Raw genomic sequence first — 19,073 nt, forward strand, 5'->3', positions numbered from 1 at the left:
ATATTTATGTATTTTAAAACTTGCTTCACATGTGTATTGTTTTGAAATGCAAATGTTTATGTAATAGGTGTGGCATATGTGTTGAATGTCGGGGTCTTTAAATGATATTTACAACTGTATCTGTGGATATGGTAACTTACTGAGTTAGACTAATCTCCTCTCATTTTTAAAGTGTTTATTTACTTTTCAAAACCCATTTTTAATGTCTTGATCCTTAAATGAGTGTAATGAGCTGTTCTTTCATGCTTATGAAGCTCTCTGTTGTTTTAACATGATCTATATTGATCCTTTTTTAGGATCTCATTCTCCCCCTTCCTTTGTCATCCTCCAAATTACATTGTGATAACTTCTTATATTACATCAACATTAAGGTTAGATTTCCTGTGCTTATTCCTCAAATTAGGTGAATGCTAATGCCAGTAAGTAAAGGGTCTGTCTTTAACAACATCTCTGTGTACGCAACATCTGTGTACCACAGAAAAGATGCCCAATCTCTAAACTATGTAGCCTTTCCACAGTTCAGATAGGTAGGGGTACAAAGTTCATAATAAGGAGGGTTTGGGATACAAGGGATGAAATTTTTGTTTCACTTAAAAAATATTGCAATTTTGCTATTAACCCAAAAGGAACAAGTATTTTAAGATAGTTTTTCTGACATACGGTGTTTAGAGTCGGTCAGATTAATTGATTTTTTTACGTATATTTCTATGTTGGTTGCTATAAGCAAATAACATAAAAATGCAAAAACATTGTCTCTTTCTCTTCAAGAGCTTGAAAGGCCATTAACAGAGCCACAGATCAAAGTGGTATGCAGGCAGACACTGGAAGCATTGAACTACTTGCATGAAAATAAGATCATCCACAGAGATCTAAAAGCTGGCAATATTCTCTTCACATTAGATGGAGACATTAAACTAGGTAAGCGTGTTGCACATAAAACTCTTTTCTGGAACTTTACGTGGTCTTGTAATTGTCTTTTCTTTAGGCTATACTTGGGCAGAGTTCAGTATGTAGCCATCTAAATACAAATCTAAGGATGAGAAGTCCTTCAGTTTTTTTCTCTTCATCTGCAAGTATTATTATTTTTACTTCTTTGGCTTCTCTTGGAAGGCTGAAGATTTAATAATGAACTCATTGTCATGGGCCATATTTCTAAGCATAATAGAACTACTCTTGTAGTTTCTAAGTAATACTGTGTAAGAGAAAATATAGGTAATAGAACTTCATGGTAAGGGAAGCATTGATTTCTTTCTGTTCATTTTAATTACCTCACGTGAGCTGGCTCCTCCTCATATGGACTAGAACTATTTTAACCTGTTGTCAAACTTGGCTGACACACATATCTTGATAGCTTGCACAGAGCTTACGTCACAGCTCAGACCAGAGGGAGATTTCCTCCATACATATATTTAGTGATGTATTCAAGCTCGGTAATCAAGATTTCTATAAAAATTGACTTTAGTTTTGAAAAGTGTACAGTGTCCCGTAAAAGAGCATTTTATCCCTTTTAAGTTCTCTGTACTTTTTATTTCTGGTACACAAAGATGTAGATGATTGCTCATTTTATAAATATGTGAGTGGCAAATTTCCTCCTTGCATTTGAGCTTTATTACTTCATTATCTATAGTGCCTCAATATTTCAGGTTTTACATTTGAATAAATAGCTCTCTTAATCCTCTTTTTTTTTTCCCACAGAGCAAAATTAGGCTTCTCAAGTGCTGAGCCCATCAAGTCACTTTGTACAGATTAAAGACAAACATGTGGCTATTTTGTCCTTTTGCTCTAATCTCTAGATCTTCATTAAGAAAGTTATATCTGTAATAAGTCTATAATGTTTATATTTAAATGTCATCTTTTCTAAATGAAAAATAGTGCTTTACTGACAAATAATGTAGTTGTGCAAAGAAGCATATAAGATAGACAGGAAAAAATGAAACAAAAATCTCACTTCAGAGAATTTAAATCCTGAAATCAAAATTGAATGATTTGCTGAATTAATAAGAGTTAATGCTATGTCCAAGGAACATTTCATAGGCTAATGTAGTCATTTTGTAATGAAAATAATTTAACTTGCCTGTTCCTAAAACAGGTATGTGCATCTGTCTTGTCCCACACAACTCTACATTGTCATTACTTTTTTCAGTATCTCTTATTAGAAATACTATAAAACCTGAGTGCATGGGCACACAGTTATCAAAATGCAAGTATTTTATCTGACTTTGAATTTTTTTGATGGTTTGATTTGGAACAGAAAGCATTTTAAAAGCAGCTGTAAAATATAAAAATTCTTCCTCCAACTTAATGCTATTTTTGCTGTTTGCTTTAAGCGGATTTTGGAGTATCAGCTAAAAACACAAGAACAATACAAAGGAGAGATTCTTTCATTGGTACACCATATTGGTAAGTGCACCATTTTGCTGGCCTTTTAGTATGAACTGATATCCTAATATTACCTTGGTTGGTAATATTTAATCAAGTTTATATCATGTAAATGTATTAAGAGTAGAATCTGCTTTTTAAAATGTTGCAGCAAATTCACATTGAGAACCCTTTTCATAAGATAAGAAAAAGATAATCTTTTTCATAAGATAAGAGTGTATTTTCTAATCTGGTACTTCATTATTCTGTTTGCAGGATGGCTCCAGAAGTAGTAATGTGCGAGACATCTAAAGACAGGCCTTATGATTACAAGGCTGACATTTGGTCTCTTGGCATTACTTTAATAGAAATGGCTCAAATAGAGCCACCTCATCATGAATTAAATCCAATGCGAGTGCTCCTGAAAATAGCAAAATCTGATCCACCTACATTAGCACAGCCTTCAAAATGGTTTGTATTTTAATGGCAACTTTCCCACCCCAGTTTGTAGAATTTGACTATAAGGCCTATATGTGTGACTTAAGTCTTGCTGAACTTTATGGTACTAGTTTTATGCATTAAGTCAGGTACAGGTACGTATTCTACGTATACTCTGTGTGTGTATATATACACATATGTACCTTACACAATGTACTGTGACATTTTTGCTGTAGGTCTGTATGGAAGCTTTTATGCAAAAATATTTTGTAGAATTTAAAGACTTGGCAGATTTCGCATTAAGATGTATGAAAAATAGCCTTTTACCAATGCAGTAAAACTTCTGAAGACTACCTGAAAAAGAAGAGTAGGTTAAGGGAAACCTAGATATTTTTATACTAAGAAAACATTAAAAACAAAACGAAAAAAAGCTGTTATCTATTTGGTTGTTATACTATCCTTCTGTGATTTAGTCTGGGATATAGCAGATGTGGTGTATTGTAAATTCACAGCCAGAAGTCAACTCTTTTATAAATGGAAGAACATTTTAATAAGTGTCATGCTGGTCTTTTCACTCTCTCATTGTCTTTTTGTTTTTCTAACCCAGTAGAAGGACATGGAGTTGTGGTGTAGATGGGTGTGAAAGCAAAAGATGTTTCACTGCACTCATTTCATGTCAAGGCTACATAAAAGCCACTACCTGTTTGCTTTTTGTGTAGGTCATCAGATTTTAAAGATTTTCTGAAGAAATGTTTGGAAAAGAATGTAGATGCAAGGTGGAGTGCAACCCAACTTCTACAGGTAGGAGGAATTAACTGTTCAGAAGTATTGTTTGAAGGCAAGCCTATTTTATATTCTCTTATAAAGCAGAGCATAATTGGAGTGACTACTTAAATAATTTAATATTAGGTGTTCGTACACAATCTGTGTTTAATACTGTTGGATGCTCTTTATTTGGCAAAACATAATGAAATAATGCCAAGGGCAGATCAAAGTCTTTGCTTACATATTTTGATATAGTATAACTAATTAATTTGCATAAGTATTTAAATTATACTTTGATACGTGTAATGGGTGAAGGGGATATTTATGTAAGTAGTCAATTGCTGACAGGTGTTTTAAAAGCTTTAGTGCTCAGCTGTCTTCTATAATGCTGTCACTGCAGAATGGCTAAACAGGAGTAGATGTGACTAGGTACATTTGATTCTGTTTAACGTCAGTGCACATTTACTTTATCCATAATACATCTGACGTGTTGAATAGATTAAGCAGCAGGGCCAAGTGAAAGAAGATTAAGACAGTAGGAGTAGGAGAAGAGCAGGTATCTGTTTTCTCTTAAAGAAATAGAGTTCTATATTCTTGATAGGAAAAAATGTTCCAAAGGGAAAAAGATTTTTTTTTTCTCTGGAAAGAATGTTTCTAGATAAAAACTTATCAGGAAATAGTTTTACTGTGGAACTGAATAGAAATGAAAACCATTTCCAGGAAAAATAACCTTTAAAACAAATCTACTTTTATACTTTGGATTATGAAACAGGTTAGTATAAATGAATACCTTGTATTCTTAGTGTGTTTGTTAGATTATTTACACAGTATATGTGATTACAAATGTTTTGATTTTAAAACTTCAACAGAGAAAAGTACATTAAGACAATTATGATTAATGTTAACATTGTGAGTCTTCAAGTTTGAAAGAACCAGAGTAACATTTCTCTGAAGTTTAGTATTTCTTTTAAGATACGATTTTTCCACTGTGAACAATGAAATTAGAGCTTAATATTGTGGTTATGTTTTACTTTCACAAGCATCCGTTTGTTACTGTTACTTCCAATAAACCGATACGAGAACTGATTGCGGAGGCTAAGGCAGAAGTTACAGAAGAAGTTGAAGATGGTAAAGATGAGGATGAAGAGGAGGAAACAGAAAATTCTCTGGTCAGTTTAAAATTTAATTGTTTAAATATGCAATTAGTTTCAATCACAAATTTCCTATGGAGAACTCAATTTTCTGATGTTCTACCTAACTTTTGAACTACCAACCTGAACTCAGGAACTACTAATAAGGAATATTATCTCCATTTATTTTTACTTGTGTATGCAGCGTAGACTTCTTAAAAAAATTATGCTGATTTATATATGAGGTTTTAAGTCTAAATGACTAGATGGACAAGTGAACATATTTGTGTATTTCATATGATGCTTAAAACATGAAAGAAAATATGTGACTATTACAACATAAGCTAAGTTTGTGATTTTAGTGTGGCTGTCAAAAACCCCAAATCAAGAAAATATATTTTACTAAGAGGATACTGAGTGTATTTTTAAAGATGCTTAAGAATCTTACAACAGGAATTCAGTTTGTCAAAGAGCAATGCCCTGAAGTTCAATTATGTGGTAGTAGGCTGCGCAGGGCACATCTCAGCAGCGCTCTGATATAACTGGTTCAAGCACTGTCAACGTGGACAGTGACCACTACCACTGGAAGCAGCACAAGAAGCACTCCTCCATTCCTTCCTCATACCTTGCCAAACTAGTCATGTTCCCTGGCCTTCAGACCACTTTCTTTATCTACCCCAAGCAGATCTCCAAGTGTGCATTCCCACCAGCTTCCTCCAGGACTTACTCTCTGTTTCCTAGGGCATTACCCACCACCTCCATCTGCTGATTAGCTCCTAAGCCATCCATCTCCAGGCGAGCTGGGGGTGAAGTCCACCCTGTGACTCAAAGTGTCTCAAAAAAAGCAGCTGCACATTGGTGCCTTGTACTATTAGGGTGGTTCCTGTCTGAGCCTAGGGAGCTGTGAGGAAGATGCAGTTACAGTACTGCATTAGTTTTTTAAAAAGCCTGGAGAACACAAAGCTTCTAGAACAATTGAAGAAATCTCTTAAATGCACTTTTAAATTAAAAGACTGTTTTCTGTGTGCTTAGGAAAACCTTCGGGTAGGAAATGTGTGGTCAAACCCGTGCTTGTTACAATAATTAGCCTAGTATATTCCAAATGGCAAATCAGAAGCCCTATCTCCAAATTACAGGGCTCTAACAGTAAATACAGACAGAGATACCATAATCACTTTGAAGAGTTAAAGGGCAATTATGGTTAAAGTGATACTTTATTGGTATATTCTTTTGTATATCTGTATGTAATCTGATAACATTCATTTAAATTCCAGCGATGGCAATTTCTACAGTTAGGTAACTGTTTCTGTTCCAGTTCCATATTACCACTTATTCAGCTGTGCTGGAAGTTTTCACAATTTTAATGGAGTTTAACATTGATTGGAAAAAAATAATCTAGGTATTTTTATCAAAGAACAAAAGGAGAGATTATTTTTGATGAAGCAGAAGGAGGTTTTAATATTGAATTTTATCAGTGCTGCACTAACTAAAGCTACATGACTCCTTCCTAGCCAATAGAACAAAGACATGTTTTTCGAATCTGGCTGTAGATGGGACTACCAGGGAAACTAAACTAATAAAATAAGGAGTGATGTGAGTGCAAAAAGACGAGAAGATTCTGTGAAGTGTGTGGCAGAGGACAGATCATAGTCCCTTTCTTTCAATTGCACTTTATTATATTCAATTCTTAGAAATGGAGGAGGGTTTGTGTAAAATGTTCTGTTCAGAGACCAGCTACAGTTAAGGTACTTGTCCTCTTATAATATCCAGTGAAGTAGTCTGAAACTATCAAATTCATATAATTCTGCCTGTAAATACAATATACTCATCTCTTTGGATATTCCTCAATAGAACTGTGCTTTAATTAAATTAGAAAATTATGAAACATTTCCTTTAAAACTTCCTTAAATTTTTCCTTTAATTTTTTAGCAGTTACCTGCAGACAAGCGTGCATCATCAGATCTTAGTATTGCCAGCTCTGAAGAGGATAAGCTTTCACAGAATGCCTCTGTTCTGGAATCTCTTTCTGAAAAAACAGAAAGTAATGCAATTGAGGAGAAAAACAGCACAATATTTCCAGATGATAAAACAATTGGAGATGAATCTGAGGGCATTAACATCAGGAACACGATTGAAAACATCTCTGATGCTACTGCTGATGATATAAAAGTGCAGAATGGTTCTGTGCCAACTGGTGAAGTTGAGCAAGGCAAACTATTGCCAGCTGAGAAGAGTACAGAAAGTCTGGAAGAAGCACGTGAAAATACAGAACCTCAGAAAGGAGGGAAAGAACTTGATGCAGTAACAAAACCAGAAGTAAATGAACAGAACCAAAAAACAGAGAAAGAAAATGACATAGGAAATGTACAAGCAGAGGAAAATAAAGTTAAAATAATGCCTACAGCTGATAATACTGTAGAAATCAGAGAAGCCATTTCTGAGGAAACTGGTGAAAAAGAGGAGGAAAACAGAATAGATCTCTCAGAAAGTAAGAATGAAAAGGTCACCGCAGATAATACTATAGAGCAAAAGGAAGATGGAGCTCAGGAGGAGGCAATGACAGACATCACTACAGAATCTGTACCTAGTGCTGAGGATAAAGTGTCTGATGAAGAAAAGGAACTAATACAGCATGCAAATGACAACATTAAGGAGATAGGTGGTACTGCTGAAACACAGATCATCGAGGGGGATAACATACCTGAGATGGTGGATGAGCCTGTGGAAAGTCAGGCTAAGCAGGTCCGTGAGATAATCAGCTCTGAAGAAACTCTATCAGAAAGCCAAGATAAAGTGATCAAAGCAGATGAGAAGCTGGCAGAAAGTGAAAATGAGGATATTTGTCAAATAAGTAGCATGGAGAAAACAGAGAGCAAAGACTCTGGAAAAGATGATATGGGCCAGAAGACAATGCAGGCCAAGCCTGAGGCTGTTTCTGATAAGGCGGTGGATAAACTGACGGAGATGGACCAAACATCAGAGGAGCACAGACCTGAGAATATCCAGGAAAACAATATTCAGAGAGACAAAGAACAGTTAGCAGTAACTTCTGATGAAATAATGAAGAGTAAGCTTCAAGATGCTACTGAAGAACAAGCTGATGACTCTGAAGTCGCTCCTGTACCCAGTATTAGTATAAGCACTGAGGAAAATGATGAAAAGGTCAAAACAGATAATCAAGACAATACTGAAACGTTGCAGCAGCTGGAATCTGAAAATCTCAAGGAAAATGATGCAGATTCGGGCACGGGTTCTACGGCTGATAACAGCAGCATTGACTTGAATTTGTCAATTTCTAGTTTCCTTAGTAAGAACAAAGAGACAGGATCAATATCTTTACAGGTAAGTGTAAGCAATAATATATTTTTATATAAAATTCTATGTGAGTGCAGCCCTAAAACTATCTCCAAGTTTGAACCTTGCTAAGAAAAACTGTGAGGAACTGCTATGGCAGCATGGAATATTAAAAGTTTGTATAAACTGCAGTATTCTGAATTGAGCATTCAGTAATGTCTGAATGTTGTACAGCCAAGCTAGTAGCTACGGAACTGTTAAGTATTTTCTTATTTTGTTACACAATTATATTTTAATAAGGCAGATTAGCATATAAAAAATAACTATAGACAAGGAGATTTGTGCGTAATTGTAGTTCACATCTGGTAGTCGAGAAGACTGGTTCGGTGCCTTACTCTGCGCAGAATCCCTGCTTTACCAGGACAGATCTCTTAAAACGATTGAATCTCATGTTGAATTCCTGTCACTTCCATCTTCTGTTTCTCTGTTTAGATTTAAAAGATCTAAGGCAGGCAGCCTCTCAAGTCTGCGTATGCCAAGCACTGCATTACTCCTTTGTACTATATTGATGCAGTTATGCTGGGGTGAATGAGCTTATTTACATAAAGCACGTTCCAGAATATGAACTTTATATCTTTATAGTGATATGATTACTGCCATACCACGATAGTAATGGTGTAGTCATGGCTTTGAAGAAAAACAACAACAAAAAGGACATGGCTATGCTAGCATGACTTCAGTGTATTTGCAGTAAACCCTTACAAAATGGAGACAAAGTTTCTGCCGGGGTCTCTTTTGTTCTGTCGTGAAACAATAGCAGCTTTGAGAAGTGGGAATCTTTCCAGTTCTGTCAGCAAGGTCACATTGGTTACTATCGTATAAGAATTAAAAACAAAAACACACACAAAAAAAAACAACCACCAAAGAACAACAAAATGCCTTGCTAGTTAAAAGGTGTATGAAAAATGAATTGAGCAGATGAGTTAGTTGCCATTCAGGTTCAGTACTGTTTTTCAGAATTAAATACCTTTTTTCATGACTGGGCACAAGCTGACAGTACTTGCAACTCTCTTCAGCTCTTGAAAATCAAACTGCATCAGTTTTTCATTCAGGGATTACCTAGCTTTTTCTCTGAACGGCAATTTAGATGATCAGTAATCAGTTTTCCTTTGAATAAAGGATGTTTCAGTACATGAGAATTTTTCCAAGTTCTCACTTAAGTGATAACCAGTAACCAAGAACTCCTGATTTATATGCAGCAGCCCTCCACACAAACATTTGAAGTAATTTAATATTAAGATTTTTTTTTTAAAAAAAAAGGAATATGACTTAGATACAGAATAACTTACTGATGTTTTATTCAGGAAACTAGAAGACAGAAGAAAACTTTAAAGAAAACTAGGAAGTTTGTTGTTGATGGGGTAGAAGTGAGTGTAACCACGTCAAAAATAGTTACTGAAAATGACTCAAAAAGTGAAGAAATGAGATTTCTACGGTAAGCTTTTGTAAAAGTAAATTTTACGGGAGGTTTTATTGTCTTGTACACAACTGATTTTTTTAGTAAAAAGTTCGTTATTTTAGTAAAAAGTTTATTTTTTTTAGTAAAAGTACGGGGGGTAATAGTCTTATTTTTGTCATGTTTGGCATTGCATTCATTTCTTTTGTCAATAGAAAGGAATGCAAAGTGTTTCCTAATGAGATGATTCAAAAATAGCTTTAGTGGACCTAAGCTGTAAATGCTTTTTTATAACTTTCTTTTATTTTTCTGTCAATATTAAAAGTTCTCTTTCATTATTAGGCGGCAAGAGCTAAGAGAGCTGAGACTTCTTCAGAAAGAAGAGCAAAGAGCCCAACAGCAGCTTAGTAACAAGCTCTTGCAACAGCGAGAACAGATGTACAGACGTTTTGAACAGGAAATGACAGTGAGTTTTTGGATTTTGGTGCTCTTAAAATGTGACACCCTGAAGGAGTAGGCAAAATAATAATAACAAGGTTACAGGTATTTCTTTCTGATGGCTATAGTTTAAGTTTCATTCTTGCTAATAATGGCAATATTTTTGTGTTATGGGATGGCCAGCTTGTATGCTAGAACTCACCTGCCAGTAAACAAAAAGTGTTTTTCTTAACAGAGTAAAAAGCGACAATATGATCAAGAAATAGAAAATCTAGAGAAGCAGCAGAAGCAGACAATAGAGCGGTTGGAACAGGAACACACAAATCGTTTACGAGATGAAGCAAAACGCATCAAAGCAGAACAGGAGAAAGAATTGTCCAAATTCCAGAACATGTTGAAGAACAAAAAGAAGGAGGTAAGAGACAAAGATGATGGTACAGAAAATAAGGAGTATGGCCATAGCAAATGGTTAAGGTTAGGTCTCCCAAAAGTCACATCAACCTCATGTGCTATAATAAGTTGTGGAGGGAGTACTAGTAGTCAGTGTTATTCCTTTTGTTTTACTGCCAAAAGTGAAATACAAACAGCTAACAGGAGCGTTTGGGTATTGACTTAATCTAGAAAATGTCATCAAATTAGGAGACTTTATTTTTCACAGAATATTTAATAATTCTTTTTACAAATAGTACATTAAGATATGGTATGTTATTAAAGACTGAAAATATTTGAGATTGCTACTTTAAACTAACCAGGTATAACTGCTTAGTAAATACTTACCAAATTAGAATTCCAAAGAAAAGAGTATGATCTCGATTAACGAGAAGAAACAGTTAAATTCCTGAGTTTTGGTTAATTCATTAGATTTTTATTAAGTGCCTGCTGATGTGGTTTAGAATTGCTCTATATTAAGTATTAGTTACATGAATTTTGTTCTTTAACTCAAAAAGGCAAGCTAGGAGACACAAGTCTGATGACCTAAAATCTTTCACAATTAATTTCCTGTGTGTTGTACAGTTTAGGCAAAGTGAGTGACATTTTACACTGACACCTTATGCTTTTGATTTGCTTGCATTAGAATAAGAGTGGTGTACCTCTATGGATTTTGCATCATGATAGCGGTTTTATTTCAGTTTCAGATCAGCTATGTAGTGCTTGTTTGTATATAAATGTCTCTAGTGTTTGCTCTAATGGTTATTAGATTTCTAGAGATTTCTTTTAGAATCTGTACTGTCCATGCTTTTGCATAGAAACATCCTGTAGTTTAAAAAAAAAATGCATAGAAAAAAATGTATTCAATTTGAACTGTCTGCTCATATATAAATAACCATTTTTCTTCTTTTGTGGAACCTCTTGCATTTTTTGAGTCTCTTTCTACTTACTGGTGATTGGGTCCTACATGGGAAAGCGGGAAGAATTATGTATTTCTCTGAGCTAAAAGCAGGTCTTTCATGGAAACAGGAATAGCATGTGGTGGTTTGGACTCTGTTTTCTGATGATGCTTCCACTACTAAACAAATAGGCATTGGTTTTTGGGTGCATAGTTTTGTATTTAGAACTTCAGAAGGTGATTTACAGTTTGAAGGAAAATGCAGCTGGTGCTCTCAAACTACCCATGTTATATTGAGGTGTGTGCAATGTTAAGTTTTGTAATTCTAAAGTGAGTTTAAAAAAAATCAGCAAAGTAACAGATTCATATTCAGCTGATTTAGCCAGGCTATATTTAGAATATTTCTACTCATCTAGTCTAATTCACATTGAACTGAAACACATGTTGTATTTCAGCATATGTATAATGAAAAGTTTCTTAAAAACATAATCAGTTACGGATGGCTTTTGCTTTTAAATTCTTCAGAACTGAACATTTACAACCATTAATATTTTATTTGCTTCTATGATTATTTTTAAGACTTACCCTATGTAGATGTCATTTATGGTTGAAACACTGATAATGGCATCTTCTAAATTCATATTCAAGACAGTGTCAGGAACAGCTCTTTTTCAGTGGAATTCATTTTAGGTTTCCAACCATTTTTCACAGCTTTACCATGAGGTAAACATACTCTGTAGCCCTTTTGCAGTAGTGCTTTAAGAAAATGCCACTTCTGCAGGTGGCGGTTTTCTTATCTATGGACTGTTCTAGCTGCTGCATGAAAACGCAAGCCAAGAGCCTGCCATTTCTGAGAGCACTGGGCAGCATTTGCATGCGAAAAGAAGCTGGCATATGCCTCTCTCTGCGCTGGCACACCTAAAGCATGCATTGTTCCGTCTCTTTTCATTAAGCTCTCCTCACTAAGCTAACATCCCTGCCACTGAAGTAATGCACGCTTCCCAGTTCCTCTAGTGCTTGACCTGCATGTCCTGTGTTCACAATAATGCTTGCTACGGAGAAAAAGTGTTCTTTTTGCCACCTTCTGCATGCTTATATACACTGTAGGTTTTATGTGAAGTGGAGAAAGCACCAAAAGAGCTGAGAAAAGAGCTCATGAAACGCAAGAAAGAGGAGCTTGCACAAAGCCAGCATGCTCAGGTAACAATGGCAGCTTCAAGCTACTAAAATACAAAAGGCAGCAGTATTCACACAGCTTGATAATTTCACTTGTTGTTGTTGAGTGAACATGAAACTTAACTCCAACTAACCCTGTGTATTGCTCTCTTTCTTCAAATATTCCCGTGTCACTTCCCATGGAGTATAATGTGTAGAATTGTAGGAGCGGTGATTTTCAGGTTTGTGCTGTTGAGCGTAATGTTTTGTTACGTTGTGCCAAAAAAATAACTCTTTTTATGACAAGTTTCGTTACAGTGCTTTTATGAGTGGTAAGTACCCTCAGGCCCATCAAATGATGGAGGTTTCAGTCAGGAGTTACTTGGGGGCAATACAAGCACAGGGGAGGAACGTATATAGAATTTGTAAGCATTAGGCATCTTATGCTAGTAGCAGAACAGATTAGGTAAAACAAAACTATTTAACATCTAGGTGTAGGGAAACTTTATAAGATGACATATGTAATGTCATGCCTTCAAACTTGCTGCCTTTATATGAGCTAGCTGGAAAGAGGCTAATATTTTAGAAAAAATGCTTTTGTGATGGCCATAGTTTGTACGTGAGTGAGTTTGTACCCCAGCAGAGCAGGTTTGGGTTGAGTAACTTAAAGATTAAATGTTTGTGACCTAGCAGAAAATAACAGCAGCTCTATCTGATTGTTTGGTTCAGGAGGGGATTTCCCAGCCAAGAATTTGATTGAGTTACAGCTCTCCCCATACCGAGGATGCGTCTCTAAGCTTGTTAAGGAAACAATTCAGGAACTAAATTTTCATAATGGTTGTGGTGACTTTGTTTCCTTCACTGGTTTCAGTATGTTAAAGTAAGGGACGGTTTTAAAGGTGGAAGATCCTTACTTGGAATGAGGAAGTACTAGGCAAGGTGCAAATGGAACATCTTAAATGGCCAGAATTTTTACTGTCAGCAACCGCTTTTTTGCGATTAGACTTGACGTTTTAAATGTATATTTCTAACATACAGCAGAGGTTACCTTCTTTCTTTTGAAGAGCAGCACTACATTTGATTGTATTCTGACATAGGAAGTACGTTGTGTCCCACAGGGCGTTGCTCAGGTTATGATTCAGTCTTTTCAGTTGTCTTCGTGTACGCTGTTCAACGCACAAATGCAGGATGTAAGTCCTAAAATGCAAACCAAAAAGTTTTATTTCCCTAATTTTCCAGATCTGTGGTTTTCTTCTCCTTCTCCTCATATGTGCTGATCAGTTTCACAGCTGCCTCCAAGAAAGTTAGCACAAATGTTATTTCACTGCGCTATTTACTGAAATTTTGATCTTTTTACTGTCCTCTGGGCAAAACACCTGAAGTTTATCTCAAACGTGATATAATGCTGTGTGTTATTTGTTCAGCACATGTGAGGAACAGTGTGACTTGTATGCTCCGCGTGCAGTGAGATTATGTATTGTTAAGGTGGGAGTTTAAGATACTGAGCGAAACCAAGTGGTAATTTTAAAAAGGCAGACTGCCTTGTACTGCCTGCATTTTACACCACCCAGCATGGTCTTCAGAAAGGTCACTGCTCGTTATTTATGTGATACCTGGGTAGATGTGGGAAGTAGAAAGGCCAGATTGTTTTCTGCGATTGCCTGGTTTATCTTAGTACTAGCAATTAGCATGGTTTCTGTGTTTCTGTTTTTTTGTGTGTTTAAGATTTACAATGTAGATGCAGCAGCGATGATATTTAAATTACTGACAGTAAATCCCAAGCATAATTGGTTTTTGACCATGACTACACTAGAGCAGCTGTCCCCTTGCACTTCCTAAATCAAAAAACTCCCAGCAGATCATACACAGTATTAATTATGTGCCCGCATGCTCAAAATAAACTCCTAGGTTTTGTATCCTTTCCATCTAGAAGGGGAACCAAAGCAGTGTTTTTCTTCAGTCTACATATTTAGTTAGGAACGCCTGGCGTTGTTCTCAAACGTGGCCTCCCAGTCCTTTTTGTACCCTCAGGTCTGCTGCTGTGTGAGCATTCACCAGCTGCCTCCCTCTGGTTTTCTGTTACTTGTGCAACTCTGCTGCCCCCTGGGAGAAATGAAAGCCTTGTCTGCTGTTCAATGACTGTGGAGATGAAAATCAAGATTCTCCTGGACATAACAAAGGATTTTTAACAAATACCTAATTCCATATGTTGCTGATGGCTCACTCAGTAAAAATAAAATGCTGAGCTCAGGAGGCCCTTCCACTCATCGCCTGTAGCCCAGCACTGTTTTTCTGCCTCATGCCATCTCCGTTCCAACAGCAAATCTTTTTGCTTTGCTATGTATAGCAGCAAGCTCTGCAGCGGCTCGCCTTGGCTCTGATACCTACACTACTATTGTGCTTTTTTGACCTTTATATCCTGGTAGAAGCATCTGCTTTAATTCTTTAAGTGTGTGTGCATGCCTGCGTGCTTGTAGTTATGTTTGAGTTTTGGTTTTTGAATAGTGGCAGAGAAGAAATGCAACAGTATGTCCTCAGGGTGTGGTGGGGCCTTCCTACTAGTACCTGCTCTTTGTAACGTGATGACACATACTGGGATACCCTAGATAAGAGGAAGATGCAGGTGATACGGGGACTGCATCACACAGGTGGCAGGCGTATCACTTTGTAAGGAGCCAGGTCAGCTCTGGTGCACCGAGTCTCTAAGTCCTGCAGGACACAATTCCCACAAAAGCCATTGGGAGTCTTCATGGCAGCCTGATGGGATTCCAAACCTCCATCAGTAACTTGGCATTCGTGACAAGATAAACCACTCGAGTTCATGACAGGATGAAGCACTTGAGATAGAGATACAAATCTGAAACCCAACATATAAATAAACAGGCTTTACCTAATAACCCAAAGCAAAATAATCATAAATGTTTTTTTCTGACATCCATGAACCGTAACATTTGATATACTGAGATCAACTTTATATTGAGCATGTTTGTCTTCACTAGCTTTGAACCTGCAGTTTGTTTTGAGGAGAGATGAGATGGAATGATTTGCAGACGATTGGTTAGTCTGTTGCCTTTGTTCTTATTTCTGAAAGTATTTAAATATTAAAAATATCCTCTACTCTCTGCATAGAAAATACCAGAGATGCGTAGTTCTATAGCACAAGGCATGTTACCTGAAATTTTCTTAGCTGTATTTGTTTTTGTGTTTATATAACATAGAACTGGGAATTTCATTAAACTGTAATGTGGCTAGAAGAACAAAATTTAATTTATTTCTATTGGTTTTCACCAGGAGCAGGAATTTGTGCAGAAGCAGCAACAAGAACTGGACGCATCTCTAAAGAAAATAATTCAGCAGCAGAAGACAGAACTAGCCACTATTGAACGCGATTGCCTTAACAACAAACAGCAGCTCATGAGAGGTATTCAGCATCAGACTCTCTCCTTAAAGACAGATATTTGTGTTGCATCTTAATAAAACAATAGTCTGTCTGAAACTTCTGAAATCAGATGCCCTCATGACTAATACGGAACCATAATAAAAACACGTGCTATAGAAAAGCTTTGCTCTTAAAATGCAGCTGTAGGCCACTTCTGAACATCCACTTACAGGTGGATTCAGAATTATTGTATTGCACTTCCTAAACCAGCCTATGTTTTTTCCAGCTCGTGAAGCTGCAATCTGGGAGCTGGAGGAGCGACATCTACAAGAGAAACACCAGCTCCTCAAACAGCAGCTCAAGGATCAGTACTTCATGCAGAGGCACCAGCTGCTTAAGAGGCATGAAAAAGTTAGTGTTGACTTTAACACTTTACTTTGTGTATTAAATCAAAAATATATTTTATATTGACTTGATTTACAATAAATTTTAGACTTGTGATCTCTTCACGTAGCTCTTCGCTTGCCTAGGCAATACCTGTGCAGGTATTTCCATGCTGTATGTGTTCTGTGCTTTGTACTGAAAAACAAATAAACCTTAAATAGAGTAGTTCAAATCTTGGAAATCTAAACCAGACTGTAACTTTACAACTGCAGGAGTGGAGGTTCAGTTCCACTAAAGTTTCTCCTTTCAAATAGCAGAGACATTTAAAAAACGTAATTCAGAAGTTGTACTGATTACAACTGGTAATACATGTCCATATTTCTTAGATCATTAAATAACTTTGTGTGGGTTGGGCATGATCCAGAGCTCCCTGGAATAAATGGAAGACTTGATCCAACCCAGCCCTACCACTAGGGCAGGGCCACTGGTTTCTACTGAAAGAAACGCTCAAACAACATCCTTATTGATGAAATGATGTAAAAGTTATAAAATAACAGGTATTCTGTAACATTTCCATGTGGTTAATGTTTTAGGAAACGGAACAAATGCAGAGATATAATCAACGCCTTATTGAGGAGTTAAAGAACAAGCAAACTCAGGAAAGAGCCAGACTGCCAAAAATCCAACGAAGTGAAGCGAAGACTCGGATGGCTATGTTTAAGAAAAGTTTAAGAATCAATTCATTAGCCTCTCCAGACCAAGATCGTGAAAAAATTAAGCAGGTAATAAAAACTATTTTAGTAGTGTAAAATCCTGTTGTGATGTAAATGTTAAGTGTGGTGACGGGCCAGAATGCACTCTCAGCAAGCTTGCAGATGGTACAAAACTAGGTTGATGAATGGCACCAGACCCATCCATGCAGAATGACCTGTACAAGACGGAGAATTGGGCAGAGATGAACCTCATGAAGTTCAGCAAAGGCAAATTCAAAGTTCTGCACCTCAGGAGGAATAATTGTGGGCAACAGCATGTGTGGGCATTGACCACCATGAAAGCAGCTTTGCTGAAAAGGCCCCAGGGGTCCCGATGGACAACGAGTTGAATGGGAGCCAACAGTGTGCCCTTGTGGCAAAGAAGGCCAACAGCATCCTGGGCTGCATGAGGAAGAGTGCTGCTGGCAGGTTGGAGGAAGTCATCGTCCCCTATTCACTTGAGATGTGTCTTGGGTCCTGTCCTGGGCTCCCCAGTGCAAGACAGACACGGGCTTAATGTAGCAAGTCTAGCCAAGGGCTGTGGTGATGGTTAAGGGATGGGTGGATCATGGTATAAGAGGAGAGGCTGAACTTGTGGGACGCTTCAGTCTGGAGAAGAGAAGGCTCAGGAGGATCTTAGTCGTATGTATAAATGTGTGATGGGAGGGAAGGGAGAGCCACATTCTTCTCAGTGGAGCCCAGTGACAGGATGAGAGGCAGTCAGCACAAACTGAAATAGTTTTATATAAGTCAATGTAAGTGTATAACTTAAGAATGAGGAAAAAATTCACTGTGAGGGTGGTCAGGCAATGGAGCAGGTTGCCTGGAGAGGTTGTGGAGATGCACAGAACCCAGCTGGACACGGTCCTGAGCTGCCTGCTCTGACCCTGCTCTGAGCGGGGGGGTGGGGGGAGGGGTTAGACTAGACAGTCTTCAGAGGTCCCTTCAAACCTCAGCTGTTTTGTGACTACATGAAGTGTAAGTATTTCTAAGAATATTTGATTTTAGTGAGCTCTTGAATTAAAACTGTAGGTATTCAGTCATCTTTTAAAAGGAAACGTGAAGGTTTAGAGACTTGCTTTACGCACAGAAGTTCCAGATCATGGTTTTCATATGATGAGCAATGGAAGGATAAAAAGAAAAATCTGGGATGTAAAACCTAGGAAGTAGCTCCCTTACTGCTTAACATCAACCTTAACCAAGACTTGTAGCAACGCTTCTGTGTCACTTAGCTTCAGAGGGAGTTAACTTCAGGTGTCTGAAAGTGAAACGTGCTGTGCTTTATGGAGAGATTAGAGTGCAGAGAAATGAAATGGTGGACAAAACTGTGAGGCCATTCCATTTGTAGGAGTTCAAAAATAAAATAAAAATACAGTCAATATTCATATATCTTAAAACCATTCAATTCACTAATACTGTATGGTGTTTATACTTGTTCTGTTTTAAACATTTTTGAGTCATGTAAACTGTTGTCTATAGAGGCACAATACAAATCATCTTTTTAATTTTAGTTTGCAGTTCAAGAAGAGAAGAGACAGAAAAATGAGAGACTGGCTCAGCATCAGAAACATGAAAATCAAATGCGGGACCTTCAGTTGCAGTGTGAAGCAAACATCAGAGAACTGCATCAGTTACAGGTTAAAAATAGATGACATTAAATGAACGTGCAGTGGGAAAATTCATGTTAATAACAGGCACAGGCAAAGCAGAAACATCTTTTCCTGCATTTTTACTGATTCACATGGATTTTTTCAACGTTGCTTTCAAAGGCCTGCGAGATACTGTTTAACCAGACTCAGAACCTAACATCAATTAATAAGAAATCGTTTTACACGTAAGACGAGCATGAGCCATAAGCAGATGATAACTCCTAGAATATTTACCAAGTTCCCAGTGCTGTTCTGTGTAGGCACCATCTCCTTTTAACCCACTTTTGCTCAAATGTCATTAATCGGAACAGAGGTAGGCAGCACCTACCCAGGTGGCATGGAGTAAGGTAGTCTTTGCAAAGTGCAGGCTGCAATTTTTGAGCTTTTGGAAGCTATTTAGAAGGAATGCTCTTCTTGCAGTAAGGAATTCAATGTTGCCGTTTTTCGTATGTGTTTTGTAGAAGTAGGTTCTGCATACTGAAGGCCAGGCATCCTTTTCCATGACGTCTGCTTTTTCTCTGCTTCAGGGACACCAGGCAGTTTTAATG

At 37.1% G+C, this 19,073-nt stretch overlaps 1 protein-coding gene across 4 annotated transcripts in view; it reads left to right on the forward strand.

The window, feature by feature from the left end:
* SLK (STE20 like kinase) overlaps positions 1 to 19,073 on the forward strand; it is a 48,642-nt gene that overhangs the window by 23,028 nt on the left and 6,541 nt on the right. Inside the window, exons 4-17 of one of the 4 annotated variants that reach the window (XM_040564539.1) lie at positions 769 to 918; positions 2,328 to 2,400; positions 2,635 to 2,829; positions 3,516 to 3,597; positions 4,602 to 4,730; positions 6,624 to 8,033; positions 9,350 to 9,480; positions 9,784 to 9,907; positions 10,115 to 10,294; positions 12,314 to 12,406; positions 15,653 to 15,782; positions 16,027 to 16,151; positions 16,718 to 16,906; positions 18,388 to 18,513. In XM_040564539.1, coding sequence (XP_040420473.1) covers positions 769 to 918; positions 2,328 to 2,400; positions 2,635 to 2,829; positions 3,516 to 3,597; positions 4,602 to 4,730; positions 6,624 to 8,033; positions 9,350 to 9,480; positions 9,784 to 9,907; positions 10,115 to 10,294; positions 12,314 to 12,406; positions 15,653 to 15,782; positions 16,027 to 16,151; positions 16,718 to 16,906; positions 18,388 to 18,513 — 3,137 coding nt within the window. Of the gene's footprint in view, positions 1 to 768; positions 919 to 2,327; positions 2,401 to 2,634; positions 2,830 to 3,515; positions 3,598 to 4,601; positions 4,731 to 6,620; positions 8,034 to 9,349; positions 9,481 to 9,783; positions 9,908 to 10,114; positions 10,295 to 12,313; positions 12,407 to 15,652; positions 15,783 to 16,026; positions 16,152 to 16,717; positions 16,907 to 18,387; positions 18,514 to 19,073 lie in introns of all 4 variants that reach the window. The other 3 variants (XM_040564538.1, XM_040564541.1, XM_040564540.1) reach the window with 3 other exon arrangements.

This window comes from Cygnus olor, chromosome 7 (genome assembly GCF_009769625.2).
Source record: "Cygnus olor isolate bCygOlo1 chromosome 7, bCygOlo1.pri.v2, whole genome shotgun sequence".
NCBI lineage: Eukaryota > Metazoa > Chordata > Aves > Anseriformes > Anatidae > Cygnus > Cygnus olor.